At 39.7% G+C, this 20,932-nt stretch overlaps 1 protein-coding gene across 1 annotated transcript in view; it reads left to right on the plus strand.

Moving 5' to 3' along the window:
* LOC149237649 (uncharacterized) overlaps positions 1-20,932 on the plus strand; it is a 175,553-nt gene that overhangs the window by 49,749 nt on the left and 104,872 nt on the right. Inside the window, exons 10-12 of the mRNA XM_089372735.1 lie at positions 12,073-12,183; positions 12,334-12,485; positions 12,647-12,686. Coding sequence (XP_089228861.1) covers positions 12,073-12,183; positions 12,334-12,485; positions 12,647-12,686 — 303 coding nt within the window. The remainder of the gene's footprint in view (positions 1-12,072; positions 12,184-12,333; positions 12,486-12,646; positions 12,687-20,932) is intronic.

Genomic DNA, 20,932 nt, shown 5'->3' on the forward strand with positions numbered 1-20,932 from the left:
TCTTTTTGGTTAACTACATGTATGTTGTTATATTTATTCTTGTATGGGTTAAATGTAATGTGAAATTCTTCTGGGACCTTGAATAAGTGATTAAATGCATGTGTTGACCTTTGAGGGATTGGGCGAATGTTCCTAGAGGCACCTCTTAGGTTAAAGACCTCGAAACTTTGTCTCCTTCGCAAATTTGAAGTATAAATCTCTATTGATCTAGTTGTTGCCCTTGGAGAGGCTAGCAAAGATCAATTAGGGCTCCTTAGCTCACGAAAATTCATGATCTATGTGTATCTTGACTCCATTAAGCCCAAGCAATAAGGCACTGATCCTCATATCCCTTTGGTGGTCAAATTTACCTCTCTTTCCTTCATTTTTCCAATTTCTAGGCCTAATACTAGAAGGTCGCCTAGGGCATCAAGAGAATCTCTTTGTATCCATCCAAACACCTTGAAAATTGGTCCACTACTATGCTGTAGTTTGCTCAAGGGGTCCTCCAAATTTCAAGCAATTCCGATGGGGGAATCTTGAGATATAACAAGCCCTAGCCTCGTGACCATCTCTTGCCCTAGGCTGATTTGGGTTGGTGTCCTCACTTGGGTCATTGCATTTGTATTTCAAAAGAAAATTAGTCCATTAATCCTATTCTCCTCCCCAATTATGTCAAGCCCCTCTTTGAGTGATCAACTCCATACTCTTGACCTAGTCCGGGTCCACTTGGTCTTTGGGGTTCCATAACTTTACAACTCTAATTTCACAAAGATCACATAAAGGCCAATTCTCCATAAGGATTCTTGGGTCTAGGAAACCTCTTGGAAAGATATACTCCCAAACCCTAGCCTCAAGAATCCTCCTAGCCTTTCCTAGAGAGCTTATCACTTTGCTTTCCAAGCAAGAAAACCATATTATTGAGTCTCTCCTGTGAATGGGCCTTGGGAATCACCCTTCATCCTTTCTTTTACCTATTCATTTCCTTGATTCCTCACACTGGGTCTCCTGCTATCAGTGAAAGTCCATAAAGAGCATGGACTGTTAGCTAAAGTGACAATGGGCTATCGCTTCATTCTTGCTCCTTGACCTAGTAGTTACTCTATAGGATCCCCTCCTAGGACCTCTACTAGTTTGAGCGGTGACATTTTGGCGTTGTTGCTGGGGAACGAGACATGTGTTTTGTTCCCCATACGACATATTGACATATCATTGTTGGCGACTGCATTGGAAGAACAAAGCCCTAGTTCTTCATTGAACTTCAAAGTTAATGCTTGTAGGGTGAAGTAAACATCTATCAAGGCATTTTAATTCACCCTGGCGACTCCATTTTAATCTTAATATGTAAAATCATGAAAAATAGACCATTGTCAAAAAAAGATCAATCTTGGTTCTACATTTGCAAAACTCAATGATCAAGACCTTCAAGAACTGCAAAAGGATGTGGAAAAATACGCTAAGGTTTATGAAGATTTATTGGAGAATCCTTGCTCAAGCTTCATAGGTCAACACAAAAGCAACTCTACATAATGATGTGTGCCTATGAGAAAGATCCTAGTCATCTCTTTGACTTTGCTGGTCTAACCTATACTTTTAATATTCTTATTGACCTAATCAATGAAAAATATTATAATCAGTCGTAAAGTTTAAATGTGAAGGATCATCATGAAAGTGAAGAATATATGGAAGAGTGGAATCGATCTAAAGAAGATAGTGATGAGGACCTTCAGGATGCAAACTTAAGGATTGAGAATGTGCATGGCATGAGTGAAAGCCCTATTGAAGCCCGTGAGGATGAACACAATGAAGCAGGGACTTTCATTCAAGAAAGGGTGCTTGAGGATATGAATATTGTAGCTCCCTGTGAAGATGACATTTCTGATTTCTTGTGCATTAGTGAGGGAAAATGGGATATGGGCAACCATCATTTTAATGATGACCCTCTTTATGATACTGGAATGGAAAATGAGGTTGAAATTAATTCTTCTTTTCTCTAGGACATTACTCATAATGATATCCCTACTCACCATCGAAAGGGAGGATTTTGGTTTTTCCCTCACATGAAGAAGGTTTATTGGAAATGGTAGGCTCCATTTATGACACGAATGATGACACTGACGAAGATCTTTTTTTTCCATACCTTCCCCAGGATCCTGATAGCATATCCACATTACCCCTGAGCCCGCACCTTGCCCTTTCTCACATTAGCACCATCATTGATGACCCTTTTTCTCCCTCCTAGGTATGATGTTGAGGAAGAACCATCCATTAGTTGTATCCCTCCTCCCCCCTCATACCCTTAGGATTTTGAATATGATCATCATGAGTAACCTACTTCTTGTGTCTCCCCTTGTCATCGGTCTCCCTTTCGTCCTAGTCATGACCCTATGGTGGTCATAAAGCATGACATCAATGATCGTGACCATAATGGGGATGATATGCGATGATATGCTTGAGGTTGCTATCCACCAGAGGTTTATGAGCTTAATTGTTGATATCTCTATATTTTGGTTGGAAGAAAGGATCTTGTGGAATAGATTGCATCCCTTGGCTCCCTCTTTCCCTGTGATACTCCATGCGTGCTCACTTCATTTTCTCACCTCCTGCCCTTGTGACCTTCCATGTTGTCATTCCTACCCCTGCCTTTGGATCTATTGCGTGAGTGAGCATAAGGGTAGTTGCTTTCATATTAATTGGATGATATGTTGGTTACATTGGGTCTATGATTACACTTAGTATGTGGGTAATGTAACATGCATGTTAGGGTAGGATGCATTGCATTCTCATTTTCCACACTAGAACTAACATCATATGATATTATCATGCTAGATTAGCTGCATTTAGATTAAAATTGCATTTTTACTTTCTTGTTGATTTTTACAGCCTAATCTTAAGCATGGGTGATCATAAAGCACCACAAAAACATGCTTACCCCGTGTGCCTGGTCTTTGATATGTGTAGGTAACAGGTCTATGGTACCAAGAGATTGTTGGTGTTCTCATGATCTCCAGTTCGAGTAGCTTTGCGCACTTTCCCGAAAGCTCGTGTCCCAGTTGGAGCTAGATGTTACCCACCACCTGTGGGTAGTATATATAGGAGAACTTTTTTCTCCTATATGGTCCTCAACTCACAACCAGCAGCCCCTTCCAATCACCAGATAGCTCGATGTGCCATTAACTCTGCCACCTGAGCCAACCATATGGTCCCTCACCCACTTGTTATGATCGTATGTTTGAACTTGGGCCTCCTGACCCTGAAGGTATGACTTTTCATTGGTATAGTTGAGTAATTTTCCTTACTTGTCATGGGCATTTTGGGCATGGATTGGTGGGGGGATTCAACAAAAAGAGTGGGCTAGGTTTGTACTCTTGTCTCCAATGCCTGATTCCATGGTTAGCCTTTTATCATAGTCCCGTGGGATCTCCTTTACTGGCCCCTAGTTTCAAGGTTGGCACGGAAATCCCGAAGTTGGTTGCGTGGTCCCACTCCTTGACACGACATACATTCGCCCCTTCAACTCATTTTAGCCCCATTCATCTCTTTTCCCATCCGGGTGCACATGTGTCCACTGGGTCCACATAGGGTTAGCCTCCCCTTCCCGTTCTCCACACCTTGGGTCGGGTCTGGAACGATGCCCCAGAGGTTGATGCAACTAAAAGAATAGAAAAACCCTAATTTGGCCACTCAACAGGAAATGTACTACAAAATGCAAAAAATGGCCGAGACATACAAATTTAGCACGTGGGTAAAAGCCAAACATTAGCTCTACCCTTTATCCATGGCCATCACCTTGGTTCCTATGGGTCCTAGATGAGCCCCTTCCATCATTAAGGAACCCATGATTATCCCAACCCCTGGTGGGCAATGAATTGCCCTACCTTAAGGGAGTATCCACTGCTGTATATTACGCATCATGCTCTCATCCCCTAGAGCCCCGAGCAGTTATGAAGAAAAAACAGTCAAAGGCAAAAGGCATATGAACAAGGGTGGAAAAACAAAGGTCGGGGTAACTCTGTACCACGATTTTTGGCCTCCTACACTCATATGCCTAGGTGTGGGTTTCCCTTATTATAGCTACCCTTGTACCATGACATTTGGTCTGGATGTTTCCCCTGATTCCCACTCCGTTCCATTACTATATCATTTGCCACCTACTACTTGGAAGATGTACCATGGACTTGTCACCCCCTTTAGAGGTTGAAACCACCTAATAGGGTCCTTGATTAACCCTGTTATTGAGCTTGGAGACATTTATACATGTCAAAGCCCACTATGGAATGGCATGCCACCATGAAGTGCCCCATTGGTGCCATGACTTGTAAGCTCTTTTATTTGATTATTCTATTGATTTGTTGTATTGGAGGGCAAGGGGACGCATTGGATCTTATGTAGGATTGCATACGAGTCTCCATTTGGGGCTTGGTCTCCTTGTACAGGGTCTTGGCCCTCCAGAGGGCCACATTAACACTTGTAGTGTGAGCATTGAGAGCCATGGGCCTCCGCCATAGTAGAGTACTTCATGGATCCCCAACACCACTTATTGATTGCTCATGTTCCACCTTTTGGATGAGGATAATGCACTTGGTTCACCATGCCCAGTCGACTCCACACTTGCTCCATACACTTGGCGGATGATCGGGGTCCAGATGAGGGTTATGTCATCATCCTAGCCCTTATAGATGGTCTACAGGCGTTATCAATCCATTTGGAGACCCATTATTTGTCCTTGTGCCCCTCATGCCCACTTGGAGGCACCATAGGGATTTGCTTGGAAAATAAGAGGCCAACCCCTTGTCCACTATGTTTGAGGCCCATTCTTGCATCATGGTACACTCAGGGCTTCATCAGGCCTCTTCAAAGGTCCGACGACTCACTTTATTGATCATTCTACCCTCTTGAGAGGCTTATTCTTATGTTAATGAGCTATCTTGGTGGACTTGTCACCAAGGGATGTTATTATTGCACATTATTTTATTATTTGGGACTCAATTAGGCCAAATTAGGCAAATTGAACTCATTAGGATTGTATAAATAGATGAGAGGTTATTCATTCTCTCATCATCACTTGGATTGGATTAGTATCTCTTATGAGATTTTCACATATTTTACCGGGATGAATTTTTGGAGCTTTTCTTGATGCACTATGATGTTTGGATTTCGCTATTTTTTTGGAGCTTCTCTAATGTGAAGTTGATAAATGGATATATTCTCTCTCATGTAAGTCAAAATTTTGATGCTATTCTTGTTATCTTTTTGGTTAATTGCATGTATGTTGTTATATTTATCCTTGTATGGGTTAAATGTAATGTGAAATTCTTCTGGGACCTTGAATATGTGATTAAATGCATGCGTTGGCCTTTGAGGGTTTGGGCGAATGTTCCTAGAGGTACCTCTTAGGTTAAACACCTTGAAACTTTGGCTCCTTTGCAAATTTGAAGTATAAATCTCTATTGATCTAGTCGCTGCCCTTGGAGAGGCTGGCAAAGATCAATTAGGGCTCCTTAACTCATGAAAATTCATGATCTATGTGTATCCTTAGTCACCGGGTTCGACGAATTTGAACGAAAAAATTCGAAATTCGCCGAACTTCAAACGAATTCGAATTTATTCGTTCAAGTTCGCCGAACAAAATGGCGAACTCGAACTTCAAACGAATTCGAATTTCAAGGCGAACTTAATCGTTGAAATTCGTTAAAAATTGTTCAAATTGGTTTTTAAATTTGTTAAAATTCGATTTTTTTTTTTGTTTTAAAAAAATTAGAAATGAAACATGAATTTTTCTGGCCCCGTGGTTTTGTTTTGGTTTCATTGTTTGTGGTGGCTCGTGGGTTAGAAGTTAGGTTTCATTGTTTGCAGCGACCATCGACCACTGACCAGTCCACAACGTGAGGCTTGAGCTCATACACAGGCTACAACTTTTGATCGACGACGGGTTTTCAGGGTTTTCGACGGGTTTGTAGGGTTTTCAATGGCTTGTGGGCCGTGGCATGTGGCAGCGTCGACGGGTTGTTCGAATTCAAGTCTCAGCTTAGTCACCGGGTTGAGTCAAGAGAGGGAAGGGATTTGAAGCCAGTGCCGACCTCATCTCAGGCTGTGGCTTGTGGCAGCATCTTGAAGGCTGACAGTGCTGACCAGAACTCGCCCTCAACATTAGTCCCTAAACTTGGATTCAACAGGGCTCAAAGAGGCTGAAAATTAGTGGATAAGAGGGCCGAGTTTTAGAATTGTACGAGGCCGAAATTTAGAGCTAATGAGGTATGTCTTACAGCCCTGAATTAAATTTTGAGAGCTATCAACAGAGCGCTGAATATGTCTTTTCCTTATGATCAGAATATCACTCTAACATATGTCTTGTTAAACAGTTAGACGAGGGCTGAGAGCTGATCTTATGTCAATGTGTTTCAGGACGGGTTGAATTCTGAACAGGGAATTTGCTCCAAAAATATCTTAAATCTTGTACAAAACCATTTACTAAGCATCTTAACCGAGAACCCAAAAAAATTCTAAAGCTGCTCCTCGTTTCATGAGCTATGAACCTTCTGCCTCAGGTTTGTATCTTCTTATCCTTCTTTAGTCGAATTTATTTTTTGAATTGAATTGACCGAATAGGAGGAGAGCTCCTTCTTATTTATATCATTTGAGCCTACAACTTGGCCTCATCAACAGGCCTAAGACTTGGACTCAACAAGGCTGCATCTCAGCCTCTTCAACAGGCCGGAAATTTGTCCTTAACAAAATTGTAATTCAGCTCTTAAGATACCAGCACTCTGCCTTTAAAAGTTGACAGAGCTTGAGAGCAGTGAGCCTTCAGAGTCCTGACAGAGCTTGACTCCTGAGAGTAGTGAGCCTTCAAGCAGCCTTGGCCCTCCAACAAGCCGCACGTTTGACTGTCCAGACTCCAACTTCCAAGTTCCAGTCTCCAGGTAAGTCAAAAATTTAAATACACTTTTTTTTATCAGTTCAATAAAATTTACTAGTTTTTATCAGTTAAAACTTAAATACAATTTATCAGTATTTAAAGAGGCTCGCGTTGAATTTTGAACTGATATATTTTTTTTTATAAATTATAGTTTCAAATTTTCATAATTTCATTCTGCAAAAAAAATATAAAACTAATTAAAATGTAAATTAAAAAAAATTGCAGGCATTTCAGGCTTCAATCCTTCACCTCAGTCTTCAACAATCAGAGGTTCAGAACCTTCAAATTTCAGTGGCACCCCCAAAATCAACTGTTGTAGCTTGGAATTTTGTCAAAAAAGATGGGAATAATCTTTCATGTCAGCTGTGTGGACATGATTTCACTGGCTCTTTAACTAAAGCAATGGATCACCTTCTCAGTATTAGCAATGGAAGTGGAGGTGGTGTTGAAGGCTGCACTAAGATCTCTGATGAACAAAAAGCCACAGTGGAGAAAGACTATTTCACTTCAAAGATGCAAAAGGAGAAAAGGGTAAATAAGAAGTAGCGAATTGAGAGGGAGATTGCCATGTCTTCCTTCAACACCATTAATTCAATCTCAACCATTGGTGGATCAAGTTCTACTCAAGTAAAAACAGGTGGAACCAAAACATTAAATCAATTCTGGAAACCTATTGAGAAACAAGAAGTTGATGATGCTGTTGCAGAATTCATTTATGCATGTGCAATTCCCTTTAATGTGGCAAGGAGTCCATATTTTAAAAATGTAATTAAAAAGGTCACTGATTTTCAGAAGGGCTATGTTCCTCCCGGATCTGAAGCTTTAAGGACAACTTTGCTAAAGAAAACAAAAGACAGAGTGACAGGAAAGTTGGTTCAGATTAAAGAGTCTTGGAAGCTTACAGGATGCACAATTTTGAGTGATGGTTGGTCAGATTTGTGTCATCGCCCATTGATCAATGTGCTTGTTTATAGTCCTCAAGGGGTACTTTTCTTTAAGACAATAAATGCAATGGATCGAGTGAAGACATTAGAATTTATTTTTGGAATTTTGAATGAAGCGATTCAAGAGGTTGGGGAGAAAAATGTTGTCCATGTTATTACAGATAATGCATCAAATTGTGTTGGTGCAGGGAAGCTGATTATGGAAAAGTATAATCACATTTATTGGACCCCTTGTGCAGCTCACTGCTTGGATTTAATGTTGCATGACTTAGCCAAATTTCCTTGGGTCAATGAGACAATCCGAAGAGGCAAAACAATTGCAAACTTCATCATCAACCATTGTCTCACTTTGAGCATATATAGGAAGATGGCATCAAAAGAGTTGTTGAGGCCTTGTGATACAGGGTTTGCCACTTTTTATATTACTTTGAAAAGAGTTGTTGAGGAAAAAGCGAGCCTAAGAGCTGTTTTTTGCAACACTGAGTGGGAGTGCTCTACCCTTTCAAAATAAACTAAGGGGAAAAATGTTGAACAAATAGTGCTCAATAATGGCTTTTGGGAAAATGCAAACAAGGTTTTAAAAATATGTGGCCCAATTGTTAATGTGCTTCACATGGTTGATGGTGACAAACTTTGTATGGGTTTTGTTTATGAAAGCATTGATCGTTGCAAAGAGACCATTGCAACTGCTTTTAATAATGTGGAAGCTGATTACCAGGAGATATGGGGTTTAATTGATCAAAGATGGAAGATGATGCATAGTCCATTACATGCAACAACATGCTATTTGGACCCTATATTGTTTGGGTTACCAAGAGATAGGGACGAAGAAGTCATGAATGGACTTATCCAGGCTATTGAGAAGCTAAATCCAGATCCAGAAATTGCAGGTTTGGTTAGAAGTCAGTTGAGGGAATATAGGTTAGAAGAAGGTTTATTTGTAACACAATCAACAAAGTATGATAGGAGCAAAAGTGATCTAGCAGTATGGTGGGAATTTTATGGTTCAGGGGCACCAGAATTGCAAAATTTTGCAATTCGTATCTTAAGCCAGGGATCAAGTGCATCAGCATGTGAAAGGAATTGGAGTTCCTTTGACCACATTCATTCCAAGAAAAGAAATAGATTGTTATCTGGAAGATTAGAAGATCTTGTTTATGTTCGTAGTAACTTGCAGTTGGCTTTGAAAAATGTGGCTAAAGAGTCATCCAATTCCTCTACTCCATGGATTGATCTTGTTCCAAATGCATCAATGGATGACGCTGATTTTTACATTGATAGTGACATTGACAGGGAATTGACTGATGAATCTGATGCTGAAGCATCTAGCGGATTCACAGCTCCTACTGCTCTTGATGATATAGAACTTTTTGATATAACAAGTGGGCCACAGGAACATCAAGAATAAAATTTGTGTTCCTGTTTTAGATTCTAGTTTACTTTTTGCATGAACAATTTTCTAAAACTGCCAAGCTACTTTAAACTTTCGAGTTTATATATTTTGAATACTTTTTTATCAGATTGGTTTTCAATATATGAAATCTAATATGGCCCATGGTTTTGTTGAATTTGATATGGGTGCCAATGTCTATGATGATTTTTTCACCTTGTTTACTATGTATGGAAGTTGGTTCTTTATTGGAATTTTGCACTCGCTTTCATGGTTTATAAAATTATGTGGAAATGATTTAAATGTTTGAGCTTTAACCTTATGTGTTTGCAATGTGCATTATGGACATTGAATTTGACTTTGAATTGATTTTTTTTATATATATATGTTTTTTTTCGAATTTCTATATGTCGAATTTTATGTCGAACTTTATCGGCAAAATTTTTGGTGCCGAACTTTATTCGAATTTCAAGGTCGCCGAACGCGAAAACGAACACGAACCTGGTGACTTAGTGTATATCTTGACTCCATTAAGCCCAAGCAATAAGGCACCGAATCTTGTATCCCTTTGGTGGTCAAATTTACTTCTCTTTCCTTCACTTTTCCAATTTCTGGCATAACCCTACAAGGTCACTTGGGGCATCAAGCGAATCTCTTTGTAGCCATCCAAATACCTTGAAAATTGGTCCACTACTGTGATGTAGCTTTCTCAAGGGTCCTCCAAATTTCAAGCAATTTTGACGACGGAATCCCAAGATATAGCAAGTCCTAGCCTCGTGACCATCTCTTGCCCTAAGCTGATTTGGGTTGGTGCCCTCACTTGGGTCATTGCATTTGTATTTCAAAAGAAAATTAGTCCATTGATCCTACTCTCCTCCCCAATTAGGTCAAGACCCTCTTTGAGTGATCAACTCCATACCCTTGACTTAGTTCGGGTCTGCTTGGTCTTTGTGGTCCTGCAACTTTCCAACTCTAATTTCACAAAGATCACATGAAGACCAATTCTCCATAAGGATTCTCGGGTCTAGGAAACCTGTTGGCAATATATACTCCCAAACTAAGTTGAACGAAGCAACGAAGCATTTCCGAATTTCCTAAACGGGTACATTTAGAAACGTCACCTCCAAAAAATGGAAACGTTGGTCAAAACATCGATTGAAACATCATATATGTATATATATATATATACAAAGAGAAATTTATAAATAAGTGAATAACACTCTATTTTGCAAGAAAAGAGGGAATAAGACCCATAGATGACAATTTAGAGGGAAAACCAAGTCTATATTAACTCATAAATGATCACATGATGGTCGAGTTTTGGCCGAGTTTCAGTTGAGTTTTGGGTATGGGTATGGCCAGAAACGTTGGGTTCCTAGAAGTTTCGTGCAACATAGCTCCCAAACCCTAGCCTTAAGAATCGTCCTAGCCTTTCCTAGAAAGCCTATCACCTTGCTTTCCAAGCAAGAAAAGCATATTATTGTGTCTCTCCTGTGAATGGGCCTTGTGAATCACCCTTCATCCTTTCATTGACCTATTCATTCCCGTGATTCCTCATACTGAGTCTCCTCCCATCGGTGAAAGTTCGTAAAGAGCAGGGAGCCTTAGTTGAGGTGACTGTGGGCTATCGCTCCATTGTTGCTCCTTGACCTAGTAGTTGCTTTGTTAGGATATTCCGACACATAGGAAATAGTTAAGTATAACTTGGTCTAGTGTAGAGTTAGGTAAAGTGTGTTTCTTTACTATGTACTTTTGTAACTTACAATCCGACGATCACGATATGTAGTGATCCGATGGTTCATTCTCTCCTCGGTATTACCGACACTTGATCCGTGGCTTACCACCCGATGGTCCATGATCTCTATTTAAAGAGCATGGAGGGTCATTTGTAGGGTAACCGTTCATGAGAGAAGCTTATGTAAATTTTCATTCTTTTATTAATAAATTGCTTGAAGTGGCCGCGTTGGCTCAGGCCGTGGACTGTTTCCCTCTTTGAGGGTTTTAACCACGTCAACAATACTGGTGTATTGATCTGTGATCTATTTGTGAGCGGTGTCCTTTGGTGTTCTGTCTGAGTAACTTACTCTGTGAATTCCTACATGCTCTATAGGATCCCCTCCTAGGACCCCTGCTAGTTTGAGCAGTAACAAAGCTCACACACATAGAATCACACTTTATGAGTGTTTCTCTCATACACGCCTAGCACCAGGGGTATGTGAGAGTACCTCCTGATGCTACCCAATTTCAACACACTTAAGGTTAAAACCCTCATAAAGTATAGAACAACAAGTTTATGTCCATGAAAATGCACATTCTCCAAATGCAGCCTGCTTGGGCATGGTCTTCAACATGGAAAAGGTCTTATGCAATATGGGAGGAACAGATCCTATTATGGGCAAAGGGAATGATATCTATGTTGTTTAGATTCTCTCAGTCTGCTCTTTTACAGGGGCCAAGGATTTTGGTTAGGATCTTGAAGCTACAAAATGTACTGTTCAAAAAGAGGCCAAACAAAGCGCAAATGGTTTTGAAAGTATAGAACATTTCGATAAATCCTTAATGTTTTTAAGTAGCCTTTGCCTGAGTCATTACACTATCATCTTGTTTCTTACGATATTTATGTGGATTGGTCTTTTGATCAGAAAGTGTTATCTTTTGTCAACTGTTTTTTTTGGGTTTTGCAAGGTCAGGCATTTTATCATCATGTTTTAAACTCTTAAAATCAGTGAAAGTATTTTGTTATATAATATCTATGTATAGGAGAACGCTGCTCTTATCCTATCAAACCCACAGAAATTGGTATTATGGGATTAATTTGAATCAGCTTTATCTTTTGACAGGGCCAGTCTCTGTTACATGGAGCAAGATATTTCGATATGGATGCACATAGTCAAATGCTCTTAGTTTGCCAGAAGGCTTCGGAACTGGGCAGTCAGCACTTTCTCACAAAAGTAAGTGTTATTTTATTTTTTTGCATTTTGTCGATCAAATAATTTCTTTTAATTCTGATCCCGGATATAGCAGAAATAATTTAATGTCAAAAATGTTTCCACACTTATGGTTAGTTCATTGTTTTGTATTGCATACCTTTGAAAATGCAGATGAGCTTTTTGGCTTTATCAGAATGTGAACATATACATCTTCCCCATGAGACAGGAGCAATTCGTGATATACATATTGCGCCTGTTGGGACAAAAGATCCAGGCAGACTAGCAATAGTAGCTTCTATGGGTAAGAGGCTATCGGTTGTCAGGTACACCTTCTAGCACCTTGGAAGGCTGTTACAGTCTCAGAATTTCATAAAAGAATTTCATTGAATGGATGGAAGTTATTTTTGTCTAAAGATAGCTTGTTATGGTCTTTGTGTGTTAGCCTTTATCGGCACTGATTTCCATGGTTTTTCTTGTTTGGCAGCTACATCAGTAACAATGTTGTGTTAACTTATAATTTACAGGTACATTTTGCTACTAAATATTCTCATTTAATTGAAATCTAAGCCTTCCTAATTGTTGACTCTGGTTAAGTAATTGTTGTAGTTTCAATGTAAGTTTTGTTCTGAAGGATCTGTTAGGACAAGCATCACTTTTTAAGAAATAGACTACAGTCGCAGAAAGGAATCACGCTAATATAAATCATAGAGATATCACACTAATGTAAAGTATATGCCATATATATTCACACATGAAACTGGGCCATTGAAACAACTAGTCTATCCCAAGGGACTAAAAGAAACAGTCATGAGCACTTACTGTTAGTGGAAAATGACAACTATATCATATATCATAAATATTCACACATTAAACTGGGCCAGTGAAACAATTAGTCTATCCCAAGAGACTAAAACAAACAGTCATGAGCACTTACTGTTAGAGGAAAATGATGACTGCAACATTGTTGGATGTGCAGTTATCATCATTAACATTGCCCCTACAACCAACTTCCAACATCTAATGAAAATATGCACTCCCTCTGCAACTAAGTTCTTATTAAAATATTGATGAAGAAGCCTTTTTGGAACTACATTTAACTTCCTCGTTGGTCATATGCTGGAACTACCTACATGTGCTAGTACAGCGTGTTTCTCATTTCTTTTACTAATGAAAGTGAAATGCATTTCTTGAACAGGGCTATGAATTCACCTAAGCAAGACTTTTAATGATCTCCCATATATTCCATATTGCTTGGAGGTTATCAGAGACTATTTCTCCAGCTTCCCTTCTTTAATATGCATGATCATTTTCATCCATACGCTTATGTTGTTGACTTTGAAAAATAGACTACTGCCATCAGTAGCCACACAATTTTCCCCATCCATAAGCATTTCTCCTTTTATCAGAGGCATTCCTTTTAAGCAGGTCTCTAGCCCTTACTCTACGATTCTAGGCGGTGTGTTCTTGCTGTCCTACCATAGAAACATTTTCTATGAAACATTTGTTTTTAACTTTCTGGTAGAATCTCTGTTGCTTTTCTTTTTAGTAGGAAATAGTAGTGTGACTGACAATCGTGGACATGCTGTTTAAGAGTTGTGAATAATGGTTCATCCATGCTTCAGATGGTTTAGTGTAGTGGGAACAAATACATGTCTTGATCCATCTTATTCTTGTTCACAGAAGACAGGATGTCTGACTGTCAATATTATCTGTTACCCTCGTATTTGCATGGGTGCTAAATTTATGATTTTCATCACATGACAAATTTTCTGGGGTAATAGGATAGTGGAAGTTTAACCCAATCCAACTCCATTTTTCATTTCATGCTTTTTTGTAATCATGATATTTGACTTTTAACGACGTGGATGAAAAATGCTGGAATTTTAACCTTGAAATGAAAAAAGGATGATGCTGCATCATCACTTTTGCATTTTAGCGTGTTTCTTTCATAGTTTTTACCAGTGTTGATAATATCGGTATTGGGAAAATATCGGCGAGGGTCCAGAAAATATCTTATCGGCAATATTGGCGAAAATATCGGCAAAATATCGGCAAATATCGGCAAGCATAAAAAATGCATAATATATTCATTTTTTTTTTCAGATTTTTAAACATATAAAGCAATAACAACATGAAATAAACACATTGGCACATAAATATGAAGAAAAAACTGATATATATGATGTGAAATATAAATGATACATCAAAGGCGATACCAAATCCTGCTGATCCCTGATAATTGTCCATTCAATGACTCAAATGTGGAGAACCAATACAAAATAACATCACATATATAAAAGTATCTCATCGTCATGAGTTATATGTAGCACAACAAATAAAACTAGCAGCTATCTATCTGAAATCACTGTCCTCTCCCCCTTTTACGGGAAAACATGATGGGCTGTTTGCCAGGCCTGCCCCTAGTAGTAGGAGGCCCTGACCCTGCCTCTTCGCCTAATGTCAAATAATGAGTGCTAGGTATGGGGCTGTGCTCTCCTATATCTATAGCAGATGGTGTTGATGCTGATGCTCCCGCAGTGTCCTCCTCCTCCTCTGAGTGTTGCTGCTCCTCTGACTCCGAGTCCTCCTCTTGCTACCCCTGCTCTAATGGATCATCTGCCACTGGCTCTAACCATGAAGGTGACTCCTCCAAGAGGGGCTCCTCAGACTCCACCCTCCACGGAGACAATACATCAATATTGTCTAAGCTAAGTCACATGACACGAGGACACGAGACACGGAGGACACGTAAATACGAGTATTCAATACGAAACACAACGACCTGGAAACAAGACACAGGGGACACGTTTTATATATATATATATATATATATACCAAAATATAGTTTTTTATCCATATTAAATTGCAGGTTGCAGCGTATCTAATCAAATTAGAATATAATTACTTCTCAAAGTTCATAGTTCACTTAAAAAAAATAAATAGAATCAAAATTTACTATTTAGAAATTAGAATGTGATATGCTTGGTCTTGATTCTTGAATATTCAATGTTCGTTGTTCATGTACAACTTACAAGCACATAAGAAAATAACTAAAGTCTAATCCTATTGATTTCCTCTGCCCGTCTTGCGAGAAAATGTCACAGCTTTCCCTTTCCCTCTAGATGTAGATGCTGGTGCTGGTGGAGTTGGCAGTGGAGTTTGCTATGCTCTAGAAGCTGAAGAACTAGAAGTAGGAGCTATAGGAGGTAGACCACGTCCTCTACTGGTGGCAGGGGTAGCCCGGGCAAGTGGTTTCACCTGGAAACATTACTTTCTCTCAATCCTGAAATCCTAAAAAACTGATAAGTTTGTTGCATTTTGAATGAAATCTAAAATTCTACTTTCTCCATATGAAATCCAATGAGGCCGGAACCACTCTCAAACATCCTGAGTCATTTCATGGTAATGTTAAAAATTTAAGTAAAAGGATGAAACTGAAGATTAAGGAGAATGTTACTTTTACTTTAAGAATTTAACATTACCATGAATAGCATATCAATACTAGGGCGTAGAATGCTCAAACCCTCCTTGGCAGCAACCACATAGCTCTCCCCTTCCTTCTCCAGCAATCAGAAATGAAAATGATATGAAAAAAAACCAAAATCGGATTTTTATAGGCCATGCAAATTTTTTTACAGTCACCGGGCGATATTTTCGATTGTCGCGCGATATTTTCCAAAATATCGGCGATATTTCGGAAATCGCGCGATATTTTGTCGGCGATATATCGGCTCGCCGAAAATATCGCGATATTTCCGAATATCGCCGATATTATCAACACTGGTTTTTACACAAAAATGTGGGTTTTTAAGGCTAGAGTTATCGTTTTGAAATCACAATTTTTGTTAAGTTGGTAACTTTGTTGAAGAAGAACAGAAATTGATAGGAAAATAAGTAAAAAAATTAAATGACTTTTTTAGATCTTTTACTTATTTTCCTATCTCTTTATTCTCCTTCTCCATTTTTTTCCTATTAAGATCTTTTACTTATTTTCCGATCTAGTTATTCTTCCTTTCCCTTTTGTTTTATTTATATTTACTTTTGATTAATTATTTATTTATATTTTGTATATATATTTTGAGTCTATAATTTCATTCCTAGTATCTTATATCTATTTTTATTCATTAATAGGTATACATTATTATTAGTATCTTTCTTATCTTTCTTTTATATATATATATATATATATATATATACTTGATTGAGTGGTTTCACTAATATATATCTAGGGTCTAGTCATCAATTATTGAATGAGCTTTTCGAGTCCTTACTTCAGAATATTGATCGGGTTGAAGAAGATAGGAAACTAGGGAGGGTTGCCTACCACCCCCAATAATTGTTAGGGTATGGTTGAAGAATGCCAACGTAGGTTGAAACGCCTTAGCAAACCCCCCATTCTAACTATGTTCGAACCTCAATAAGGTTAAGGGTGTTATCATGTAGTTCGAAACATTGGCATGGGGAATTAGCCATAACCTTGTTCTCCTGGAAATGAGTTGGAGAAAAAATGTATCCCATATATATCAAGAGTTCTCATGTTGTTCAAATTCTCTGGGGGATTATCACGTAGTTGGAATTCATCAGTTAAGTATTACTTTGTAACCTTGGAAACTATCTGATCTTATCTTACCCCAAGTGATGAAAGCTAATCAACTTTAACATAGATATATTTGTCCAGTGTTCCGAAGGAAGCATTGTAACCCTTTCATTATCAAATTCCAACATTGACTATGGGTGGAAAGGTAATCAATGAATGAATTGATTTACAATGAGCAATGAAGCTCAATAAATAGTACAACTGTATTTACAGAAACAACAAGTTTCTACTAAGAAAATAGAAACAACAAGTTTCTACTAAGAAAATAGAAACAACAAGTTTCTAATAAGAAACTGCTAAATAAGATCACAGATGAGCATTAAACACTAAAATAACATTATTCTAATACCCTCCCTTAATGCTCAATCTATTTACAACACCTATAGACCCTCTGAATTTTACAAACTTATCAGGACCAAGGGGCTTGGTGAAGATGTCTGCTGGCTGCTCCGTGGTGGGAACATACAACAACTGAATGGATCCGTCTTCAACAAGCTGTCGAATGTAGTGACAATGGGTTTCCACATGCTTTGTTCGTTCATGGAAGACTGGATTCTTGGCGAGTTTGAGCACTCCCTAATTATCACAGAACAAGGGAGTAGGACTTTCCTGGGAAACATGCATATCTGCAAGCATACGTCGAAGCCAAACTGCCTCACAAGATGCCTTAACTGCTCCTCGATATTCTGCTTTTGTCGAGGAGAGAGCCACTGCCTGCTGCTTCTTACTAGTCCATGTGACAGCACCGGATCCCAGACTAAACACATACCCAACTGTAGATTTACAGTCATCAACCGAACTTGCTCAGTGGGAATCTGTGTAACCACTGAGTGTAGGATCTGAACTCCGAGTGTACAAAAGTCCATAATCAGGAGTGCCACTCACATAATGCAGCACACGCTTCGCTGCTATCCAATGATCAACTTTAGGAGCTGTCATGAAGCGTGAAATGTAGCTCACTACAAAATTGATATTAGGTCTAGTGGCAATAAGGTAGATGAGGCTTCCCACTAATTGCCTGAATAAAGATTCATCCACAAGTGGTGAGGATGACTGAGTTGAAAGTTTGAGCCCTGGTTCCATAGGAGTCGTGGCAGGTTTGCAATCTTGCATTTTGAACCTGTCCACAAGACTTCTGGCATACTTGGACTGAGAGAGAAAGATGTTGTTCTCAGTCTGCCAGACTTCAACCCCCAAGCAGTAATGAAGAAGTCCTAAATCTGTCATATCAAAAGTGCTGCACAAATCCTATTTGATCCCATGGATCAAATGTGTTGAACTGCCAGTAATGATAAGGTCATCCACATAGACAACCACAAACAGAATATCATCACCAGTGTGTTTGATATACAGGTTTGCATCAGATGGACTCCGCTGAAAGCCATGATCTGTTAGGTACTTATCAATTTTCATGTACCAAGCCCGAGGGGCTTGTTTCAGACCATAGAGTGCTTTAACTAATCTACAGACTTTCTGTTCTTGACCGACAACCTTGAATCCTGGAGGCTGCGTCATGCAGACTTCTTCCTGTAAGTCACCATTCAAAAAAGCACTCTTTACATCCATTCGATGGATTTTCCAACTGAACTGAGCTGCTAAGGCAAGGACGAGCCGTATGGTACTCATCTTGGCTGTAGGAGCAAAGGTCTCCTCATAGTCTATGCCTTCCTTCTGTGAGAACCCTCGAGCAACAAGGCGAGCCTTATACTTGTCTAGGGTTCTGTCAGCTTTGTATTTCACTTTATACACCCATTTGCAGCTAATGGGCTTCTTCCTTGCAGGAAGATCAGAAAGGGTCCAAGTGTGATTCTTCTGAAGACTCTGGAATTTAGCTTCCATAGCCTGTTCCCACTCAGGTATACCCTTAGCCTCTGAATAGGTTTGAGGCTCAAAAATACTGTGTAGGTTAGCCATAAGAGCAAAATTTACTGTAGGTTGCTGTTTGCTCTTATTTATGGAAGTTCTACCTTCAAGGAGCTCATTATCCCGGAGATCACCAATAGTTTTAGCCCACCATTTAGGCTGGAGAGTAGAAGAACCAATATCTGGAGTAGGTGGAGGAGGTTCAGGAACAACAGGAGCAGCGAGAGGAGGATTATTTTCCGGAGGGAACTCAGGTAGTGCATCATCAAATACTGATGCTACATCATCCCTCCCATCAGGTGGACCTAATGGAAGAAGAACACTGGGAGGCTGATCCTCAGAACACTGCTCAGAAGGAGGGGATTGAAAGAACCCTCTGTCTTCATCAAATACTACGTCCCGACTGAAGATAAGACGATCAGTGTCTAAATCTATCAGCCTATAGGCCTTGTGGTGATCACTGTACCCTGTCATCATGAGTTTCTGGCTTTTGGAATCCAACTTAGAGCGCTTAGCAGCTGGAATCCAAACATATGCAATTGAGCCAAACACTTTGAGGTGACTGATCTTAGGCTTACGGCCAGACCAAACCTCTTCTGGAGTCTTCCCCTTAACAGCCTGAGTAGGTGATCGGTTAAGAAGATAGACAACAGTAAACACTGCTTCAGCCCAAAATTTGTTCGGAACACTCCTGTGTTGTAACATGGAACGAGCCATTTCAACAACCGTACGGTTGCGACGTTCGACAACACTGTTCTGCTGAGGAGTGTAGGGTGTAGTTAACTGGCGTTTGATGCCATGGGTATCACAGAAGTTGGAGAAAGCAGAAGAACAAAATTCCCTCCCCGTTATCTGTCCTAAGAGTTATGATATTACAACCAGACTCTTTTTCAACTAAGGACTTAAACTTCTGAAAGATACTAAATACATCAGATTTATGTTTTAGAAAGTACACCCACATCTTTCTACTGAAATCATCTACAATAAGCAAAAAATATTTGCAACCAGTAACTGAAGATGTATTCATAGGACCACAAATATCAGCATGAATTAATTGGAGTACCTTAGATGCGCGCCAAGATTCTCCATCCTTGAATGAAGACCAATGTTGCTTGACATCTTGACAGGTGCCGCACACTCCCAACTGCTGAGTCTGCATATCAGGTAACCCTGACACAAGTCCCTCTCGAGATAGCTGAGAGAGATACTGAATGGTTAGATGGCCATATCTCTGATGCCACAGGGTGCTGATGGGAGAAACATGAGCTGCTAGAGCCACTTCTGGAGAATCACCAGTGTCAAGAAGCCTGTATAGACCATGATCCTCTAGGCCAACAGTAACCGTAAGACGAGTTTCCCTGTCAATAATGGAGCACTTGTGCGCACTGAACACCACATCGAGCTGAGGAGAGTTCCTCATAATTTGGCTGATAGACAACAGATTAATTTCCATACCAGGAACATAGTACACATTCAGGAAGATGAGTGTGTGCCCATCAGACTGGATCTGAATTGTACCTCTGCCAACCACTGTGTACTCTTCACCTCCGCCGAATACCACGGAATCACTAAAAGATGAGAAGTCAGTAAACCAGTCATGCCTGTGAGAGAAATGACGTGATGCACTAGAGTCAATGTACCAGGCAGAAGACGGGGCATGATCTGAGGACCTCTTAGCCATAAAGGCGTAAAAGGCAGATTCCTTCTGCTCGGAATGTTCTGCAACATTCGCTTTCTGATGAGACCCTCCCTGCTTCTTCTGTTTAGAAGCAATCCTCTGTCAGCAATCTTTCTTCATGTGGCCGAACTTGTGACAGCAATTACACTGCACATTTTTCTTCTTAGCGAGATCAGAAGGCTGAGAAGAACCTTTCTGCTGAAAGGATTGAGAGCACTGATATTTAGCAGCAAAAACATTTTCTGAGGAGGCTGATGAAGCACCACTACCAAACTGTTGTTTCCAACGATCCTGCTGCAGGAGTTTGGTGCATAACTCCGAAAACTTCAGATCAACATTAGTGGAGGTAATGTTGAGTGTTTCTATGAAGTGCTCATAAGGTTTTGGTAGACTTTTCAGAGTGATAACTACCATATCTTCTTCTTCCATGGTCTGACCAATGGCTTTGAGCTGATCTCGAATGTCTTAATCTTGTTTAGATGTTCCTGTAAAGACATACGTTCGTCCATCATGGAGAACAACTGATTCTTTAGAAAGAAAGCTCTGCTCTTGTCGGATGTCTCATGCAATTCCTTCAAATGTTGCTAGATTTCGGCAGCTGTCTTGTCGGAAGGAATCTGTGGTAACTGATC

This window comes from Pinus tabuliformis, chromosome 8 (genome assembly GCF_031772625.1).
Source record: "Pinus tabuliformis cultivar Carrire ecotype Pingquan chromosome 8, CPIR1, whole genome shotgun sequence".
In the NCBI taxonomy this organism is placed as follows: domain Eukaryota; kingdom Viridiplantae; phylum Streptophyta; class Pinopsida; order Pinales; family Pinaceae; genus Pinus; species Pinus tabuliformis.